This window comes from Saccostrea echinata, unplaced genomic scaffold (genome assembly GCF_033153115.1).
Source record: "Saccostrea echinata isolate AGI-Se365-2 ecotype Australia unplaced genomic scaffold, CSIRO_AGI_Sech_v1 ptg000061l, whole genome shotgun sequence".
Lineage (NCBI taxonomy): Eukaryota > Metazoa > Mollusca > Bivalvia > Ostreida > Ostreidae > Saccostrea > Saccostrea echinata.
Window position 1 is genome coordinate 2,121,729 of NW_026889810.1, and position 21,637 is coordinate 2,143,365.

Consider the following 21,637-nt stretch of genomic DNA (forward strand, 5'->3'; position numbering starts at 1 on the left):
TATATAACTAATGTATTTTTAACCAAACTAATCCATCCCGATGTTTGCTATTCATAGACCTAGGAAATTCCTGAACTTTTCTAATTCATGCTAAATGAATTTTACATGATTTAGCATGTATTTAATGTATAAGAATAAATCTATGTGATTAACAATTTTTATCCGAAAACAATAAAAAAAATCAGTTATAAACAGCATTCCAACTATCATTGTAATAAACTCTTTTTTGATTTAGAAGTATTTTGCACAACGCCCATATTTTTTTTTTAAAAATCGATACCAAATGAACAAAGATATTCATGAACATAACTTGAATAAAGGTAGAAGTTTTACTTTGTGCATAGTGAAAGCCCCTCTTCTTTTACCTTTTCCTCCTCATGAAATTGTAAATACATGTAATACTATTTTACAACAAAAAATGGATGCTGTATCTTTAAAACTGATGGTTTCTAATAATAGAGATACTTTTTAAGTTACAAATATTATCTTTGATAATCAGTTCTTAATCAAGCGAATATCTCATTAATATCCTTACATAAAAAACATTTTATTCACACCTTTTAACTTAGGGAATCGGATATTCAGAATAATAACACAATTAAATAACGTTTCCTTTAATTACGCTAATAGTCATAAAAACAAAACAGAACAAAATTTAGTCTTTAAACCATACTATCTTTTTGCCTAAGTTAAGAGAAAATTCATTGGAATGCAGTTGGATTAAAATCAATATGTGACAGCTTTAAAACATACAGTATAGATGATTACTACCGATAAGAAAGGAATGCGAAAACAAACTCAATGAATATTTAAATACGTCACCGGGTATATTTATACACAAAAGACCTCATGGTATAAAAATCACTTTCTCTTAAACATTTACAGTAAAGTCTGGATTTTGTCCTACACAAAGACATGGTGCCCATAGGAGTGATTGCAGGTTTAATTTTTGGAGGAGCCTTTTTACTTCAAAATGGTAAGTTAAAACCAGGAAATTGAGTAGGAAATGTCTAGACAAGAACGATTTCATAAAGTTATAATAATATACTTTCTATATAATTTTATTCAATATATATAATAATTGAAACTTGTAATAACTTTGAATTTAAACTATAATTCTTTGATCGATAGATTCATTAAAACAAAAAATAAATAAATAAAATAAAGGTTCATTTTGTAAACCTTGGTTGTGTATATAAAAAATAGAACAACACAGGTTGTAGGTCTCAGCGCAGATTGTATTATATATGAAATATATGGAGATTCCGAACAGTATTCAAGCTCAAAAGTCCATTCAAATCAGGAGCAGAGCAAACACGGACCTCTAAAATATCAGAGGTGGGATCAGGTGCCATGGAGGAGTGAGCATTTACTGCCGACCGGTCACACCCGCCGTGTGCTCCTTGTTATGACCGGGAAATAACGGAAAAATCCGTCGAGTAAAAATGGTATAAATAAGTAAATATCTCGGTCTATCTGGCCCTGCCAAATCAATGTACAAAACCTTAGCGATGTTTACATTACTCAAGTGTTCATATAATAATACAAATCGCTAATCATAAGATAAGTCTGTCACTTATTAATACGTATCATAGCTCAATAATTTTAACACTTATAAATTTAATTTATACAGTGATCTCCACTGAACCTAATACATTATTTAAGATTAGCTATAAAGTTATTTACACTTATATTTACAAATTACTTTTAATGAATGACTTACCAAAATTATGGAATGAGGCTATTCCGTAATCTTATATGGAACTTTTTACCAAGTGCTGTGCTGTTCTGAAAAAGTTAAACATACAAGTTTTTAACTACTGAAAATATAGAAATGGAGAAATCTCAACCAGAAACAATACCTAAACTTCAAACATACCATGACTGAAAAGTCCAAAAAGTCACAAATCTATAAATTGTTAACACACAACCTGCTGGTACATGTACAACGGCACGGGAAAAGAATGACCAACATCCCATAAAAAAATAAAAGCTTGTCGATGGTCACAAGTCATGCGATAGGTCTGCTCCAATTGCTCAATGGAGTTTTGGCGGGAAAGTAATTCAACAAAATTGTAAAGTAAATAAACACACACACTTATTTTGTAATTTGTTTGTAAAACTTTTAATCTATACCTATGTATATTTCATAGTTATAAATGCATTAATAGTTCTAATATGCTACAATTTGGAATAATGCTATTAGGAAACAGGATTAAAATTTTGCTATTAGTGTGTATTTTTATAAGAAATGTTCTTTTCATTGCTTTTTAAACTTATTTCTCATTAAGGAATTTTTGGAACAATCATCAATTCCGATGCACTATCCGACGGGATGTGTCACTCGGAGGAATTGGGAATTGAGATTTCGATGGAGTGTGACATTACGAACATAAAAATCAACATAGTTTCAGGTCTTTTAGCTGAATGCATGTATATCAATAATGACACGTTATTTTGCCAAACTGCGGAATCGGTGCAATATCACCACAATAGCAGTGGAGTTTTGACAATTACTACTCCATTTAACCACACGATCTATGCTGGTAACACACTGTGGGTGAACACTACCTGTTTTAACAGCAGCAGCGTCCATGAAAATATTCTTCTTAAGCCTTGTCGTAAGTCTACTAACTTCTGTCTATATGTTATGATTTGAAATGATTTTGTTACAATTAAGGTTTTTTTTAAATGGTACACAATAATGTTAAACCAGAGAGAAATAAAAGCCCTATTTAAAGGACACCAAGTATTATAACTGACAGAATTTCCAGTTTGCGGTTAAGCAGTGGAAGGGACTTAAATGATAGCATATGTAAGCAGAAGTCACCGGCTAGACTTTAGCTCTTCCAATGTTAACTTTTCACAAAATATGTCTACTTACTAATATGGGACAAAAACTGTTGGAGAAGTTAAAAATTTTCACAACTTAAATACTGTCTTACGTCTTATTGAAATCGGACCAGGACTATGGAGAGACAGAAAAACCGACAGATGGACGGACAATTCTTTTAGGCCCTGGATTGTATTTGAGCGAAAATAGACTTGTTAACTTATTATATTACCTTAACTTCATATAAATATCACGTCTATAATCCCACTAACTAGAATTATAAGGAAGACAAAAAGTAAGATTTGTGAAAACACATCTGTATAAGAATGCAAGAAATATCTGCTAGTGTCGCTACATTATATTTCTGGGGACTTAATTCGCTACCAAACAATTTTTTTGTACTAAGAAGGTTTCCTTATTTGCGAAATATTCTTATTATTTGTCCAAAATGATTTTACAGACAGCTCGGTAAAATAGGCGAAATCTAGTTGATTTGTAGCATGCAGTAACTGTTTGTTTGAACATTGGTTCTGATCTACTTGCAAATCTCAGTGATAAACTGAGGCTAACATGTGACTTTCATCATTTTACTATTTAAACATTAGTTATATTTGCTTCGAATTTTAATGTTAGAAATATATTCCTTTCTCAGTTTCTGGGTTTCATACAATGGCATACCATAACAACACGCATGTTACAATTTCCTGTGAGCATACGTCATTCAGGTTTTCCAACCATGGTATACGCATTGTTGGCGAAAACGATTTGGCACACTGCAGCTGGAATAAAGGAAATCAAACGAACAATTGTCACGGAGATGCTGAAGGTATATATTTTAATCTGTATTTAGACGACTCCTAAGTTCTTGAACGGGTCCTGTGCTCTTAAAGAATGACGGAGTAAGGAAATAATCTTTGTATTGCTAAATCGGATCCAAATGCGATATGTGAAGACGATGGGCTAAGACAATATAATACAGATTAGCAGTTTAAGTTTTCAGGAGGAAAAATCCTCACTGATTGTTGTCGAGTACAGCAGAGTCGCAATCTAGAACTTAACGTATCTGCAGTTTTCTAATAATTTGTCCGTAGGATGTGACAGGAATTGCATCTTCGCTAGCCAAGAGTTTCTGATCCGCTACTCTACTCTGTTCACAAACCCTTGGCCTACGGTGCTGTCAAAAGTCGAGATTTTTTTTCTCGAGTTACGATTGGAGTTGATTGATTTAGTTCGACCAATCAGCAATTGTTTTTGTAAATGACGGTATCTGCGTTCGTGGTATATCTTGACTCAATTGTCTTGGGATTAAAAGAACAATTAAACAACGATGAGTAAGATAACATGCAATTCTACAAATAGCTATGGTGTCATCCCATCTTAAGTTGATATGCAAATAATGTGAACAGGAATCTTTATTACAACAGATTTGCACCCTAATAACAAATAAACATCGTTCGATACGTTCTTATTAATAATTCTTTCAAAACTTTATTTTTTAAGATCTCTTTATTTCTGTCGATGACGCAATCTATGCGTATACCTACTGTAACACTACACCCAAGTTTTTTAGGTCTTTGCAAAAAGACTAGTACCTTTAAATGATATTGCCAGGCGCTTGACGAAAAGACTACTAAGACTTTAGGTCTTGGGTTTGTCGCAGTGCGGTGAAGGACAATCAAATCAAACTCCCGGTTAAGAAACGAATACAGTTAAGTACCGGTAAGGAGAGTAGGCAAGACTTGTGCAGCAACTGACGGCAACACAAAGCGAGCAAAAAAAAATAATATCCATTAAGGCCATATTTAAATAAATTGGTTGCCCTCTCCCGACTGACTGGCTAAAAATGGCCCGACTCAAAACTCTCCCTCCGGAAAAAATACTTCGAAAATTCAGCACTGATGTTGAAATTTTCTAGGAAAAAAAAAATCATCCTACCTACCGACCCATTTTATTCATCCTGGGTCGGGAGAGGGCAAGCAAACATTATTTTAAAGTTGGCCTAATAGAAATCATATTGGAGAGAGGTATCGTTTCTTCAGTTTTCAAGGCAACTTGATTTTTGTAAACAAAAAAAGATAATCTAAAGTTACTGAATAATAAAGAGAAATCACGATTGTTTTTAGTGTAGAAACGTTCATAATCGGTTTTTTGTATAATAGAATAAGGTTGGCTCTTTCAAGAGGCTTGGAGATAGTTGTGTCGTTAGCAATTTAAATTTATATTTTTATTCAAAAATAAAGTATAATGATCTTAAATTACAAAAATATTCTGAGAATTAAATGACAACTGCATTCTTCATGATATCGAATACATATACCACACGTTCGAGTGTAACATAGCAGAATGTTTGCCCCAAGGTGACAGGAAAGCCTTGCAGTGATATGTCAGCCAATGTCGAAGATTGTGGTAGCGGTTGAATGACATTTTCCAAAGTAGATAAAGCAATCCAGAAGGCGCAAGTGAAATAAAATTAAGGAACTGTGCATCTTCTTTTATGACGACATGTAAATATTTACTTTTTTAGCTCTTGCCAATGGCGTAAAGTACACTTCACTATATACCCGAGGAATGAACATAACATGTAAATTCGACGGACAGTCAGTAGATATTGCTCCTCAACAACAAACAACAATGCAAACAACGAATATGACACCCAGCACCACCAAAACACCACGTACGACATGATGTACATTAACAATCTGAATAAATGATTCTTTTTTTTTTAGATTTTCAAAATTATATTTTTTTTACTAATCGGTATAATTGTGTACGGGAAATAGCTGAAATGTAATAATAAAACTTACCAATTGTTTTGTATTACGTGAAACCAAAAAAAATAATTTTCCTCTTATGCAAAAAGTATTCAATTATTAGATTAATTTTTGTTGTCTTTTTCAGTGAGTTCAACTTCATCGCAGAGTCATGAGAACGGATCCCGGAGTCCAGATAACGGACAAACAAAAGTGATCTGCCCCGTTTCGATTATCTCTATTTTGTGTATCTTGTATTTCATTCACAGAGATATATTTATCTGAGAACAGCCGAATCAAAAGGAAGGAGGTTCATATATCCCTTGTGATATATATGTCTACTGAACCCTCCGTCTGTTTCCATCGTGTACAAGAAATTCGAGAAAAAAAAATCGAAAATGATTTCATATCACAATATTCATCGTGGAACCACTGTGCTGTCGAACCTTTTTTAGTTTAATCAAGATTATGTTGGCTATTTAGCTGAATAACAAGAGGAGCGATCTGAATGTGAATTGTTTCTCTTAGAGACAACGATGAGACACAGGTTTACTCTGCTGGAGAGAAGACACAATTTATCAGCCGATTAAGGAGTATCGGTATTTCCCATTACTGATAATGCCGAGCAAGATTGACACCAATTTTGATTATACACTTGGTTTAAGTAAAGATAAATTTCTTTTTTTCTGGATTAGTATTTATTTAATCTGAGGTAATCATTCGCGTGATTTACATTCATTCTAACTTAATTTGTTTTACGTAATACAAAGAGTTTAACAGTAATTAAAAGACAATTCAGTGAGAAAAAAAAAACATCATCATAGAATAGCCAACATTTGATTGATTATTGTTGTTGCCGAGTCGGCAATATTTCAGCCATATTTCGGCGGTATGAATTTACTGTATGAACGGTTTTGAAACTTCTTGGGTTTCTCTGGCGGCCCCCAATAAGCCTACCCTTTTTCGAAAACCAGAGAAACGATCTTTAGCGTACCAAGGGGGTTGTAATCCTTGACACTGGGCACCCTTTTCCGTCCCATCCGACGGACTTGACCAACATTTGATACACTCATAGTTTGCTATTAGTAAGTTCTAGTAAAATGAGGAAAAAATAACATATAAGGACTTGAGTTAGAATTATAAACAGTATCAGCTTCTTGATATTCTTAGCATGAACCAACGTAATATTGAGACTAAGATAAGGAAAAGTGATCAATCTCATAACAGATGACGAAATCGTGAACAGGTCGACAACACGCACTTCTGGAATCACAAGGGGTTTGACCAGTTGACCTTTTCACAAAAAATCTTACGACAATTTTTTATCTTAAGTGAAAACTTACGATAAAAATCGTTTTCACAAAAAATCTTAAGAAAGTCGTAAGTGCAAAATCTGTCGTAAGTCTACGACAACTGCAACCCACTCTTAAGTATAAAATATTGTACTTAAGTGCAAAAAATAGCGTAAATATTAATCTTAAGACAGAAATAAATGTAAACAAAAATGGCTGCTGCGTTTGTTGTTTTATTCGATTCGGAGAGAGCAAAGCGTCGGGAAAGGGTATTTCGAGATCGGTGTAACTCTCTAGACACATTTAATGACACTGAAGTTGTAGCGCGGTATCGCTTTCCAAGGCGATACATTTTCGAGCTGGTTGACCTAGTGCAAGACAAAATCCAACATCCAACCACAAGATCATATGCCATTCCTTCACATATCCAAGTAAGTTTTAACTTGTAGCTGTTCTTTTCCAACTCGAAACATAAAAGAGCTAACGGTTGTCGGTGGGTTTCGTCCCCTTGAAACTTCGGTGTATCGAAATTTCGTCTCCAAGCAAATTGGCTCCTACAAATTCAAGTGAATAGTTAGTATATATGAAAAAAAATACAAAAATTGGTTAAATACTTTTTTTAGAGAAATTTACTTTGAACTGAAGGAATAACACATTAATTCCATTTATTGGTCTTATTTTAAACCTTATAATTTGCTACATTACTTATAAATTATTTGTACGGACAATTGACTGGAATTTTTTAGATGTGATTTGTTCCATCCATTTTACTGTAACAGTCTCATTCAATAGCACAAGAGGTCCATAAGTCACAATGATCACCCGGGTAACCAATTGACTTCCAGTTTTAATTTTTCATCGCAAAATTAAAAAAAATCAACTTTATATTCACATGATATATTCTAATCTATTGCCCACCATAGCCCAACAGGGTCAAGTCATAGTAATCTAACTTGAAACAATCCTAAGGACACTTTAATATTATTATGATTAACGAGTACAGTGTATTAGATAAAATGTTTTAATTGCCCTAATCTCACACCAGGAGCCATTAATTGTAATTACATTTTTCAAAAATTAAATTAACTCTCACAACTTTGGATTGTTTGCATATGAATGATGTGTCCCTCCTATTTCAAGAATATTTTCAAATAAATATCTTATAGCTTAATCTGTACTTGTTGAATTCCTTTCACCCAAGGATGCTTTTCATAAGCTTAATTTGTGGAAATTAAGTTTGTTGGAAACTGCCCCAGAGGTTCTGGAGCAGAGGTTAAAAATATAAAAATTTTACAGCAGGATGGGTGGACACTGGAAAAATGTAGTCCGAAAAGCTCATCTGAGTTATAATTTCAGTCATGGTGAGTGAAAAAAGTAGAGATAGAAAGAATTGGAGAGGAACGGAAAATAGGTGGGGGACATAGGTAGACATAGGTAGGCCCCTGCCAGTACAAATCCAATGTAATTGCAAACCCCAAATTGTTCAAACCTGGAATGTTATATTTACTTTCCTAACTAAATTTAAAATTAAACAATGCTTCATATTTCAGGTGTTAACAACCCTACGCTTTTTAGCCAAAGGAGAATACTTGTCTGAGGTTGGGGATCTTCATGGAATTTCAATATCATCTGCTTCCAGGATTGTCACCTCTGTTTGCTCTGCTTTGTGCGAGTCCCTAGACAATGTAAAGTTTTCTGAGACAAATGAAGACCTTGCAAAGGTGAAAGAGGATTTCTATCAATTGGCAAGTTTTCCAAATGTTGTTGGGGCAATTGATGGAACACTGATACCCATCCAAGGGATGACAGGAGATGAGGAGCCAAACTTTATCTGTAGGAAAGGGTTTCCAGCCATTAATGTCCAGGGTGTTGTAGATGCCAACCTTCGGTAAATATTCTTAAAAATAACAAGTAACCATACTGCAAGTATATATTTACTGCATCATTTTTGCAAACTTGAATTAGAATCAAAACAATGCACAAAGTTTTATAGCAAATTATATATCTTTCACAGCTTTTCAAACATAGTGGTGAGGTGGCCAGGAGCAACACACGACTCCTTTATTCTACAGAATTCCTCGCTACCAAACATAATGAGAAGAGTTAATGGTTGGCTCTTGGGGGATTCAGGCTATCCACTCAGGAAATGGCTCTTGACCCCATTTGTAAACCCAAGGAGTCCTCAGGAGCAGAGGTACAACAATGCCCATTGTACTACAAGAAACACAGTAGAAAGGGCATTTGGAGTTCTCAAGAGTAGATTCAGGTATAAATAAAATACTCATATAAATACCAATTTTAGTAAATTCATCTGCACTATTGAAAAGGATTGAAAGGAAACTATTTAGTAGTACACATATATTCATTGCAACATTTAAAATATAATCCGAAAAGAGTTCCTTATATATCATATTGTGCAAACAATACAGAGAGAAGTCTTTTTTTCAAACTTTATATAACGAATGAATTTAATAGCTACCCAAGTTATACTGTGTTACCTGGGTTAGGGCAGTTTACGCTTTATAAAAAACATAAACTGCGCCAACCCAGGTTATACTAGTATAACTTGGGTAGCTATTAAATTCATTCCTTATAATTTATTTTCCATTATGAAGTATTGAAATTAATTCAAATTATCTTTCAAAAATGCCTTCAAATTGAGCAAATTTTAAATGTAACGTGAAGCGGATTGATACGTTTTTGACGAAAGTCATTGTGATGTAGGCAACACAGGTTATTACACAGTTAAAGTATATCGTTAGCAAGATTCCTGTTCCCCAAGGCCAGGACTATTTTCCGAGGCAAAGCCGAGGGAAATAGTCCTGGTCGAGGGGAACTGGAATCTTGCTAACTCCCGCAATGATATACTTTAACTGTTTTATTAAACCGATACAAATGTAAAATTTAGAGGATTCAGATAGCGTGATTTCAAAGCAGGGATTAGCTCACTGAACTAACACACAGGAATGAATCCATTCACATATCATTCCAAAGTAAAATCTAGAGGATTACGGATAACCGGAAATTAGCTTTCGAGGCACTTGGATTAGCTCACATGACTAACGCATGGGGATTAATCCATTCAAAACGATTTCTAGGGAATAAGTCACATCTAACGATCTAATGTTATATAGGGAAAAAATTGGTAGAGGTATAAGAAATGATATAGACTAATTTTTTATCCAATAAAATTACGTGATACAACCAAAAATAAATCATTAAAATATGATGTAATCTAAATATTTGATTTACAGATGCATTCACAAAACAGGAGGCAGTTTGCAGTTTGCACCTGAAAAATGTATAAAGATTATCGAGTGCTGTTTTAGGCTACACAACAAAGCCATAGATGCCAGAATTCCACTAATTGCTGGAAATGAACCCGTCCAGCTTTATCAAAACAATGTTGCGTATCAAGGCTTGGATAATGATGGAATTGCTGTGCGGCAAAGACTTGTTCAGAGGTTTTGAAAACCTTTGCTATGTTTTAGGATAATAATATATTCTTGTTTGTTGTATACATGTTTGCTTTACATCCCTTCGAGATTTTTTTCATTAGTTAGCAACATCCAGTAGTGTTGTAGCTCAGATAAATTATGCAAGGATGGAACAAACATGTACAATATACTGAAATAGACTGCTGGTTATTTTTCATATAAATGGAATTTGTGTTCTTAATCTATTCCATAAGTATAAATGTCTATAAATGTAATCTATGTAATACATAATGTGAAGTTGTCTTTTGATAAAAAAAAAGGTTATTCCCCTTTAATGCAATTCCATTCATTTTAAATAAATGTATCCTTTTCACAGACATGTATTTTCTGTTTATAAAGCCTTTTAAAAAGATTAGAAACAGGCAGTATACATACTTTAACAAAAGTGGGAGGTACCTAGTTAGAGCGATTTATAAGAAATATGTTATTGAATTTTTCTCCATGAAATATTCTGGTTGGTACAATCATGATTTCAGTTGGGTAATAGTACCAAGTAATGACAGATTCACTCCAGACAATGAATACATGCATTGTATGTACATGTATAAATAAATGAAGAAAAATGATTTATATCAGAAAAAAAAAAAACCAGGAAAGTTGTCATGTCACAAATTCTAATCTAGGTTACAAGAATAAACATTATGAATCATCCAATTCTTGACATTTATTGATTTACATGTACTATTATTGTTTATGGAAACAAATTCTCTCTTTCTATCAAGAAAATATCATGCAAGTAACTATCCCTACATGTACTTGAAAGAGACCATGAAAAACACCTGCAGGTGTAAATGGTGCATGTAATACATCTTTTTCTGATATAATTCAATAACAATATGCACTGTTCTGTTACTTTTATAATGTACACAAAAATAAAATGCACTTACAAATGTATAAACAATTAGTTGAAAAATTCTTTTTTCAGATGAACTAAATGTGTCAGTTTGACATGAATGCTCCCGCAGACAGGCAAATTTTAGATATGAGAATATCCAAGAGTATGAAAATAACAATGGTTGAAAATGGCACAAAATAAAATATATTGCTGCTTTTGTTTTCTGGAATCAATTTTCTGTTCCACAACATACTTAATCTGTGTGAAAATGGTAATCACTTACAAGTATAGCATAAAAAATCTGGAAAACATTAAATGATTAGAAATTTTCAAAGTCTAAGGGCCATAACTTTTGTAGAAATGGAACAATTTTAATCTGTATCTGATCAAGATCAAGAGAAATACCCAAAAAATTCTCAATACAGCAAATTAAAGTCTGGAAAACTATCTATGATGGATTGACAGATAGAAGGGGGTAATACTATATGCCCAGCTGGCCATTTCATGAAGACTTGTAAAAATTTTGCATCATAATTTATCATGATAGATTTGAAAAGTTGATGATAGGGGAGACTGAAAATGGTGACACAGGGGAATTTACAGAATGTCCTGGAAGCTTTAAAACAAGTAATTCTAATGCTGCTGTAGATCTCCTCTGCAGTTGAAGCATCTCATCCTGTTGTGCCACCATCTTTTCATAGAGTTCAATCTTCTTAGCCCGGTACTCCTGAAGATGCTTTTCTTTTTCTCTTTCCATTTCAACAAACTCCTCCCGAATATCTTTTGTTGTTGTTGTCTCAGTCTTGACTGGAAATACAGATACATGCATTATCATAAACCAGCTACTGAATTGCTAGGTAATTATAAGCATTTAATCTCTGATTCTCAAAATTTTGTTATATAATGTTAATAAAACATTGTGCATATGTACCCATATTTCAGCAAATCTATTTGAACTTAATTTCTCAGCCATCATGCATTAACATTTCAAGCAGAATATATCACTCACAGCTACTGTTATGAGATTTCTTCCTTTTCATTGGCCTTGTGGAAGATGAAGTACTTTCCAATGAAATACATGCTTCTGGACTTACTGTCTGTAAAAAAAAAAATATGCATAATTATTCTTTAAGAGAGAAGATATCCAAAATATTTTTCATAGAGACTTACTTAGAAATCAGTGGAAGATTTTTTTTAGAAGAAGAATACTTTATTTTCAATTTTTTTTATTCTTTCCCCTTCAAAGGGACCTTGCTCAAAGGATGCTTTGTGGCAAGTTTGATTAAAATTGACACAGTAGTTTAGGAAAATTAAGACATCAAACATATGAAAAGTTTTGAGAAAACAGACACCGGGTTACGTGTTGCACATGATCAGAAAAACGCACTTGAGCCTTTGACTCAGCTGAGCTAAAAAGAAGTGGAAGATAAACATTTTAAATTATAAATTATAACTAATTAAAAAATGTACCTGACACACTTGATGGCAGAGTTGCAGCAGAAGTTTCTTCCACTAAGGTCACGGTGCTCTCTAAAATACATTTGAGAATGGTGTTTAATCAATTAATAGCAAGTAAGAACTCCATGTTTGACACAATATAGTTTATAGTATGACTTTAACATAAAAATATATCACTGTGAATTCAGTTTGCATTGAATTGATACATGGGTTCCTATTGGGGCTTATAAGCAAAACAAGACTGAAGTATAAAAACTAGTACACTAATTGATCATAGAATAATTACCGGTAAAGGTCTTTCCACCTCCTTAAAATTTAATCTATTCTTCATATTTAACTCCCTACAGCTAAATTTTATGGAAAAGAGACTAGAAATTGCTTAAGAGATTAAAAAAAAATTAAGTGACCTTGACCTTTGACCTTGACCAAATCTCTTCAATGTCAAAGCCCAAGGACCACATTGCAGTTGGTCCCCATGTTTCTGTAATTATACGTTTAAAAGTTTGAGGGTTAAATGATAAGTGCATAGATTTAAGAAGGACAATTACTCACAAAAGGGGTCATCAAATCCTTTTGCACTGAATAGATTAAAGTTTCGTGTTGAGAAATGGAAGACATTAGTGAATGTTTGGTATATTTATGGTTTACAGTTTCAAAAGAGCAGCAATAACAAGGTTTACAGAGGAAGGGCCAATGACCTTTGAATGGGTCAAGCCTAGGAGGCAAGAATGAAATTTTCAAAATAGTTTTCAAAGGACATATTCTGATTCTGGAGAAGAAGATGAAATTTAAAAGAGGCCCAGGGAACAATGTTTATTACAATCATGCCAACAGTTTGACTGCCTGATATTCAGGAGTGAAGAGGAAGGTTTTTAAAGATAGCACTAATTTTGATGGTTTTAGCCCCATCCCTAAGGCCCAACAGGTACCCTGAAATTCACAATTTTTGCACCCTTCACTCATTAATGCTATATGCAAAAATTGGTTCAGGGGTTCAAGAGAAGAAGCTGAAAATGTATAAAAGTTTATGACCGACGAACAATGGACAACGCAAGAAAACCGATAGCTATAGTTAGGTCATCGGAGTCACTCAGGTGACCTAAAAGGTTAGCGATGACGCCAACAAAAACAATGGCAAGAGTTTTAATCAGAATAATAAGAGTTATAATAAAACCGAATACATACCAGACAAATTTTCAGGCAAAACTGCATCAGCACACATAACAGACATGGAATCATTATCTAGAGGAATATTAAGTACTGTGATGATGATGATACAGATTAGAATATTTATAAACAAGCTGAATATATTTCACATCTTCTTCAATATACATGTAACATACATGTAAATGACTCAAAATATTTCATTATACTTGGAGTTACACTATATTTTTCTAAATGTAAGTTGATATTATTTCAGATTTGTTATGCATCAGAAGAATAATGTTTACCTTTCTCCATTAAATTGAAACATGATGTATCATGATCTAATGGTGCTGCAGTACATGTACTTTCAGAAGTGTCGACACCACCTGACACACCTTCCACACAACTTTTAGTTAGAGTGCCAACAATCTAAATATAAACTCAACATATCAACAGCAAATTAAAAGGCTAAACTCATAATGTCATACAGCATTGCTCACAAAAGGGACAAAAATATTTTTGAAATTTTAAAATTGGCAAATCATCTTTTGGGTCAATATTATTTCAGAAAAGAACCAACAACAACAATTTCATTCTGTGTAACCTTATTAACTTACAAGTTTTTCCCAGGTTTTCAGATCCTCTACAGGTGCGGGACCACCTCCTGTTGCCCGCAGTTCTTTCAGACGGGAAGCCTCCTTTTTCTTTGTTAGTAGTATAAGGCGCCTAGCTAGGCGGGTCAACTGAGTGCACTTTTGGGCCCTGGGGGGATGGGGGGGTCAACTCAGTGCACTTTTGGGGCCCCTGGGGGGATGGCCGGGTCAACTAAGTGCACTTTTAGGCCCTTAAAGTGCCTGAAAAACAAAAAAAAAAATCCATGTGAGATCCTACCTAGCCCTAAACTTGGCAGCGATTCAAATCTTGATTATGCCGTCATCCTAGTCTTTCATCACCTCTCTGGCTGCTTAATTTTGACACTTTAAAAACACAGCTGATCTCCAGCTGTTATTCTAAAAAGAAAAACAAGTCAATGTTAAAGTTTAAAAACTCTTTTTATTTAAGTATGATACAAAGTCAATTCTTCTTCTTTTGAAGTTTCAGGGACTTCTTGACCTCTTCCTTGTGTTTTCTTTTCTTAGGCTGGTCCAGTGGAATCAGATTTTCTTTGTTCTCCTGATGTACAATAGCTTCTACAGGAATGTTTAATAAATCACCCTGTTTGTCCCCGAGACTCATGTTTTCCTGCGTCTTTTTTTTTTCCTTGGGCTTGGGTGGTCTCTTCTTCTCAGACAGTTTGTTTTGGTCACACTTATCGGCCCAATGTCCAAATTTTCCACATTTGTAGCATAGGTCTTTCTTGGGACATTCAGGGGCCCAGTGTCCTAACTCTTTGCAGATGAAACAGGGGTTGGTCTCTCTGGTTTTCTTTGGAGCTTCTGTGTCTGTGGGTTCTCTACCTTTTTCTTCTATTTTCCACACTTTATCCTCCAGTTGGGTCATTTTGTCTCTCAGGTCAACGAATTCACTCATGACTTTCTCTTCAAACTTATTTGCATTCACTTGCATCTGGTTTAGCATGTTGACGATCCCCTCTAACGTGTTGGTTAAAATACCAAAGTCCTCTTTGGTCATGGGCTCTGGGAAATTATACAATCCCAAGTCCAGCCCTATAGGATCCTGAGTCTCTGGCATGGGGGCTATGGCATAGCCTTCAGGTGTCGCATAATTGGGGTTGTCTTTGGTATTCATCATTGCTTGTGCCATGGTATACACCTCTGACTTCTGAAAAAAGTTCTGACTGAAAATGATGACCCATACACTCTCTGCGCTGGTTTTTATACTTTTTTTAAAGGAAGGGGTCCTGGAAAAACCCACACGCGCTCAGCACGTTCTGAGATCTGGAAATTCCTGAGATGTGAGATGTGAGATCTGGGAAAAACCCACACCTGCTTCACACGTTCTTACTCTATTTAAGTCTATTGGTTTTTCCAAAGTCTAAAAATAGATTTAAAAAAAAAAATTAAGTCTATTGGTTTTTCCAAAGTCTAAAAATAGATTTAAAAAAATTTTTTTTTTTAAAAATTAAGTCTATTGGTTTTTCCAAAGTCTAAAAATAAATTAAAAAACAGGGGTATAAATAAGATAAAATATCATGTCTTCTGTTCATAATCAATTGTCATGTCGAAGCAATACCACTCTTTGATTTTAGAAGGCTATGATTTGTTAATGCAATGGATAGAACAACACGAACAACCTCTTCCTCCCGAGGCAGAACAAGTGTTTCAGAGAGCCACTACCATCATAGAAACCATTCAGGACTTATGGTTACAATGCCTGGCCCTGTTACATCGTCCCAACCTGGGGAGACTAGCTACACTGCATTTTCTATGTCAACGCATGAAAGAAACTCTGCCCCAGAAATGGTATGGGTTAAGCCTGACCCACTATCTAGGAAAGCCTTACACTTTTTTATGCCATCCCCAAGCAAGGAAAGTGATTTTACTCTGCCAGGAAATAGAATCGATGGAGAAAATATGCATTCAATACGGGATGAAATATCTGGAAATTTCAGAGAGACTAAGAAATGTGTGACTTTTAATACAGACTTGAATGAAATTCATTATTTACCACCCGAAGATCGGAAAAGTGAATGGATGGCTCTAGTAGCCGATCGAATGAGATTTCAACGCAGAATTCAACATTTGGAACAATTGTTAAACCAAAAGAAATAAAAGAATGAAAAGACACTAAGCTTTTTGTTTGTTTGTTATTATTTCTATACAAATGTGACGTCATCATGTATCCGTTAGAAGCTGAGTCTATAAAATCCTGGTTTATTTAAAAATCTAAACTTTCCCACTGCAAATAAAGTGTATACAATTTGTTTTTAAACCAATCTGATTCTCTTCATCTCAAAATTTTTATCTGAAAAGGTCAGGATCGAAAAGATTCTTATATTCCCTATACAAGTCTATACGTTTAAACGCTGGGATGTTTTGTTCTTATTTATAAAAATCTAAACTTTCCCACTGCAAATAAAGTGTATACAATTTGTTTTTAAATCAATCTGATTCTCTTCATCTCAAAATTTTTATCTGAAAAGGTCAGGATCGAAAAGATTCTTATATTCCCTATACAAGTCTATACATTTAGACGCTGGGATGTTTTGTTCTTATTTATAAAAATCTAAACTTTCCCACTGCAAATAAAGTGTATACAATTTGTTTTTAAATCAATCTGATTCTCTTCATCTCAAAATTTTTATCTGAAAAGGTCAGGATCGAAAAGATTCTTATATTCCCTATACAAGTCTTATACATTGATTTTCTGAAAATGGCTGACCTTTGACCTCCCTTGTGTTTATCCCGAAACCGACGCTAAGTTTATTTTTACACTTGTAACGATTCTTTTGATCTGAAAACTATACCGACACTCTTCCCCAAGTTCAATCTTATTGCCTGCCATAAGTTTTCTTTGTGTTACACACTCAAAAGTCTAAAACGACTTATTTTATGTATTCAGGTCAGTCAAGGTTGACCCTTCGCTTCGGCATGAATGAGCCTGTTCTAAACAAGGGAACAATGTCATGTATGAAAAATACTGTGAAATCATTCTCAAAACTTACCTTCATTCTTTTACTAGAAGGTTTGAATGTATATATAATTCCATAATATGTTATTTACTCCAATAGAGGTATTCACAAAACACAAATAACACAATTTTGATGTTTCCATGATTTTCTGAGCTCTTCTTCATCCGGGCTTTTAGGGTGCTCTCTTTTCGGCTCGCGCTGTGTGTATAAATACCGACGCTGATCAGCTGTTAACTGTCATTCGTTAGCGAGCTGTTTCAGCGATTCAACGAATCCATCATGTCTCTATTTACTGAGAACATTGCGATACAGCCTGGAGTGGAGGTGATTTTGCAAATGGTGGTCAGGAACCAGGACACAGGGGAGGAGTTCGCCGTCCTTAATATGGGCCGGATCCGTGTCGGAGATCTGAGCACCTTCGTCGCCACCAACAACACCCGGAGAGCCAGAACCACTCCTTATGCCAGGCCTTCGCCAGCAGCAGCAGCAGTGCGTAGAGGGGAGCCACGGCCCATCTATCATCCGCGGCCGGAGGAGGAGGGCAGGAATTTCGACCTGCCGGACAGTCCAGAGTCCCCCCCTTCATCGCCGGCCAGAGCACTCCACCGTCTACTCAACGGGGCTTCATCACCGCCCCAGGACCGAGCGGTCTTCCAGGGATGTATCCCCTTGTGGGGGATCGAGGCTGCTGTGGCGGAGGGACACTGTGTTCTCTGTCTGTGCGACGAGGAGCTGTCGAACTTCGTGTGCGCTCGATGCCGCCAGAGGCCAGCCTGTTTCCTCTGTGCGGCCCGCCTCATCGACCGAGGAGAGGGCTGCCCCCTCTGTCGATACGGGTGCCCGGAGCCCGTTCTTCCTACCCCCCCCCCTCCTTCAACACCCAGGAGACAGTTTGTGGGCCGAGGCCGTGGAGTCACCATTGAGAGAAGAACAGAGAATGGGATAGCGACGGGCCGTGGACGAGGGCGACGTCCCAGGGAGTAAACCCTGAAGAAAAAAAAACAACAACGGCCCTTTTAAGGGCCAACCCAAATTTTACGAAAAGATACCTTTTTGATACACGGTTATAAAAGAAACGTATAATAACACCAGAGGTCACTGTTTTTTTTTTGTTTTTTTTTTGTTTTTTTTTTTTTGTTAAACTCATAAACACTTATTTTTTCTTGTCAACTCATATTATCTATTTATTATTCGATTATAACAACAAAAAAAAAATCTATAGACTTTCTCTCCCCCCATGTCCAATAAAAAAAGTAAAAATACACATGAAAGACAGTGATTTTCTCAAATCATTAGGGAATGTGTTTAAGTACGACTTAATTTTCCGTGTTTATGTCGCCATGATACTCTCGCGGCAAGGTTTTTATTCCTCCTGTTCAAGGCTTGTAATCCACGCTGTAAGTAGTTTAAAGTTTTTTACACATTGTTTATTGTTGTGATTATGTTATCCCTCACCTATATGTTTTAATGTCAGCTATGCTAATGAACCCAGTTCTGCATGATTTTGAGATAATGGTTTGTCATGTGCTTAAAGTATGGCCTGCTATTCATGTCATCATTTATGGTTCATAGTAAATAAAGTCTGTATTTTATCTTTTTTTAAAAACAAATATTTTTATGAATGAAATTTCATTGATTCCAGTATAAGTTAGGTCTTGATATATATATATATATATATATATATATATTACTCTTTTTTTATTCCATTACATTTAAACATGCATTGTTTCATGTAGTATTTTGTCATCATAACAAAAATGGATTTATTTCTACAGTCCTCAACATGGAAGATATGTGTTTTTTTTTTTTTTAGGTTCCTAACCATCTATAATCAAGTCTCTATGAAGTGAAGCCTGGGCTGTACTCTTCCTTTTTGGAAAAACACACACAGTTAATCATCCAACATATAGAAACAAACAAAACTTTGAAGTTTTCAATGAGATACAAATTTTAATTCTGTTTTTACTATACATGTTTATATATATATATATATATATATATATATATATATATATATATATATATATATATAAAAAAATGGATAAAAAAAAAATGGATAAGTCAAAGATAATTGATAATGTAAATTATAATACCATAGTTGTTAAAGATAGCAAGGTTTTTTATATCTCCAAGTGCTGATGATTTTTTTGAATTTTTCCATTTTTAATATTGACATTATATTACAGGGGGAAAAGAAAAAAAACTGTACTGTGAGCCAAACTGGATGATTGCATGGAATTTTAAAAAAATTCCTAGTGTTTCTACTGGGCACCCCCCACCCACAAGGATCTGCTTATGAGTGCATCAGACTGCTGTGGACCTTCTCTCCTGTTTTTTAAAATATATCTACTTTTGTGGAGGCTGAAGCATGGCACTTCATTCCTAAAAAGGTACTTTCAATAGCATCACGCGCCTACCCATATATTTCAAAAAAAAGATTTATTTTATATCACATAAAAAAAAACACACACACACAGTTAATGTTTATGAAGAATGTACACATGTTTGTCATAAGTGTGTACAAATTGTTCAATATAATGTCTATAATGAGTGCAATTTCCTCCAGCTAAGCCACATCCAATCTTGTAAGGAAAAGCAAAAGTTTTATAAGGTAAATTTCCCAATTCTTGTAAACAGGCTTGAAACCATTGCTCTCTATTTTGTGGGGTGTCCTGATAAGTGGAGATTCTTTTAGGTCTGTGACTTGCTCTGCCATAATCCCATTGAGCTAATAAACAAATAACCACAGGTGTTTGTGAGGAAAACACCCTAATGGTTCCTGGCTTATCCCTGTCCTCTTCTAAGGCTAAATTTCTAGACCCTAAAGGTCTGCGGGTGGCATACAAATTCGCTTGAGGATATGTATCTGCTATACTTTGACTCAATCCATGAGCTCTGACTGTTAAACAGTTACATTGATGTACGATAGCTTCTACAGGAATGTTTAATAAATCACGCTGTATCTCCTGGAGACTCATGATCAAATGAGGCTATTTTTTTCTTTTTCTTTTTTTTATATACCTTTTTTTTCTATCTATATTTAGTATCATGGGGAAAACCCCCTTTTTTTTTAAAAAAAACAACAAGAACACATTTTTTTTTTCCCAATTCTTTTATTGATAACAACAATTAATTACATGACATTTTGATAGAAACATTGACAAGTTTGTCCATGACCCGTAGGTCTTTTATGATAAGTGTCTTTAAACCATTGAGCTACATAATGATCTCTTTGTAAAGCTGTAATATGGTCAAAGGGGAATAACCACTCGTCTGCTTTCTTTCTCAACTTGTGTCTTTGATGTAAATAATACACACAATATTGTCCACACACATCGGTCTTCCAATCTTGATATCGATACGGATTATAAATCCATTGGTGAGCATGACGCTGGATAAAGTCTTGAATTTCTTTCTGTAAGGGAGGAAATCCATAAGAGTCAAAATATTCCACCACTGGACTGCTCACGTACAGACACACCCAGTGTTCTCCAGGTTGATCTTGAGGATCCGTATTCACCACGATGGCTTTTTCTCCAAGTCTTAATTGATCCGGTAATATATCCAAAGGGTACACTCCACCAAAAGAACTCTTTAATTCTCTGGATAAGACTTCTCTCAACTGTGCCGTATCCATTAGTAATCAATACTCACTTCTCTCTGTTTGTTTATTTCTAACAGGTTATCGAATTCTGCATACACCACACAATTTAAGGTGTTCACCGTATTGTTCGTAAATTGGACTTCTATTCTCAGATTTCCGGTTTCTATGATGTGGAATTTGTCCGATTGCGCTTCTTGATCTTTGGTGAAATCCCAGCCCCACAGAGTGTATCCGTTTTTATACTCTTCTAGGGTGATGTCCGGAGCCCAATCTTCTCCTAATTTTCCCAAGGCTTGATATAGACTCAGATAAGATCTCAGATATAAATCTTCATTGAAATTGGGCTCAAAACAACGAGTACTCATGGTCTCTCCGTTGATACTGACATCTAATTTCTTAATTCCAAAGTTTTGAAAATGAAACGGATTTTTAGTTTTATCTCCGTTAAAAGCCGCATTTTCCACAAAGCCTAAAATGAGACGTTTAGGCATCTGGCCTTGAAACAGATGATCCGTAATCTTAGATTGAGTTCCTGTCAGTATGGTAAAGGTTTTCACTTCGACTCTTCTCAAATGATATTTGGCTCTATGAGTGTTCAAACTTTGATTAATGCCATTCATCATGACGGCC

General features: G+C 34.9%; 2 protein-coding genes and 1 pseudogene across 2 annotated transcripts; 2 read left to right on the forward strand and 1 right to left on the reverse strand.

Moving 5' to 3' along the window:
* Window positions 1–964: 964 nt before the first annotated feature.
* On the forward strand, window positions 965–5,892 carry LOC133175193 (uncharacterized). Its single transcript, XM_061310306.1, has 5 exons — window positions 965–976; window positions 2,292–2,621; window positions 3,486–3,659; window positions 5,358–5,507; window positions 5,732–5,892. The coding sequence occupies exons 2-5, from the start codon at window positions 2,336–2,338 to the stop codon at window positions 5,866–5,868; spliced, it is 747 nt and encodes a 248-aa protein (XP_061166290.1). The 5' UTR covers window positions 965–976; window positions 2,292–2,335; the 3' UTR covers window positions 5,869–5,892.
* A 1,195-nt stretch (window positions 5,893–7,087) lies between these two features.
* LOC133175184 (putative nuclease HARBI1) lies at window positions 7,088–10,378 on the forward strand. The gene is made up of 4 exons (XM_061310300.1): window positions 7,088–7,306; window positions 8,426–8,763; window positions 8,890–9,141; window positions 10,130–10,378. The coding sequence occupies exons 1-4, from the start codon at window positions 7,088–7,090 to the stop codon at window positions 10,344–10,346; spliced, it is 1,026 nt and encodes a 341-aa protein (XP_061166284.1). The 3' UTR covers window positions 10,347–10,378.
* Window positions 10,379–11,745: 1,367 nt separating this feature from the next.
* Window positions 11,746–21,637, reverse strand: part of LOC133175185 (uncharacterized) — a 29,896-nt pseudogene continuing 20,004 nt past the window's right edge.

Bases quoted from the DNA above. Each gene is read 5' to 3' on its own strand.
- LOC133175184 (XM_061310300.1), top strand. From the start codon at position 7,088: ATGGCTGCTGCGTTTGTTGTTTTATTCGATTCGGAGAGAGCAAAGCGT. The intron at 7,307-8,425 runs GTAAGTTTTAAC...TTCATATTTCAG, and splicing joins CCATTCCTTCACATATCCAA to GTGTTAACAACCCTACGCTT. The intron at 8,764-8,889 runs GTAAATATTCTT...TATCTTTCACAG, and splicing joins GTTGTAGATGCCAACCTTCG to CTTTTCAAACATAGTGGTGA.
- LOC133175193 (XM_061310306.1), top strand. From the start codon at position 2,336: ATGTGTCACTCGGAGGAATTGGGAATTGAGATTTCGATGGAGTGTGAC. The intron at 2,622-3,485 runs GTAAGTCTACTA...TTCCTTTCTCAG, and splicing joins TATTCTTCTTAAGCCTTGTC to TTTCTGGGTTTCATACAATG. The intron at 5,508-5,731 runs GTACGACATGAT...TGTCTTTTTCAG, and splicing joins CAGCACCACCAAAACACCAC to TGAGTTCAACTTCATCGCAG.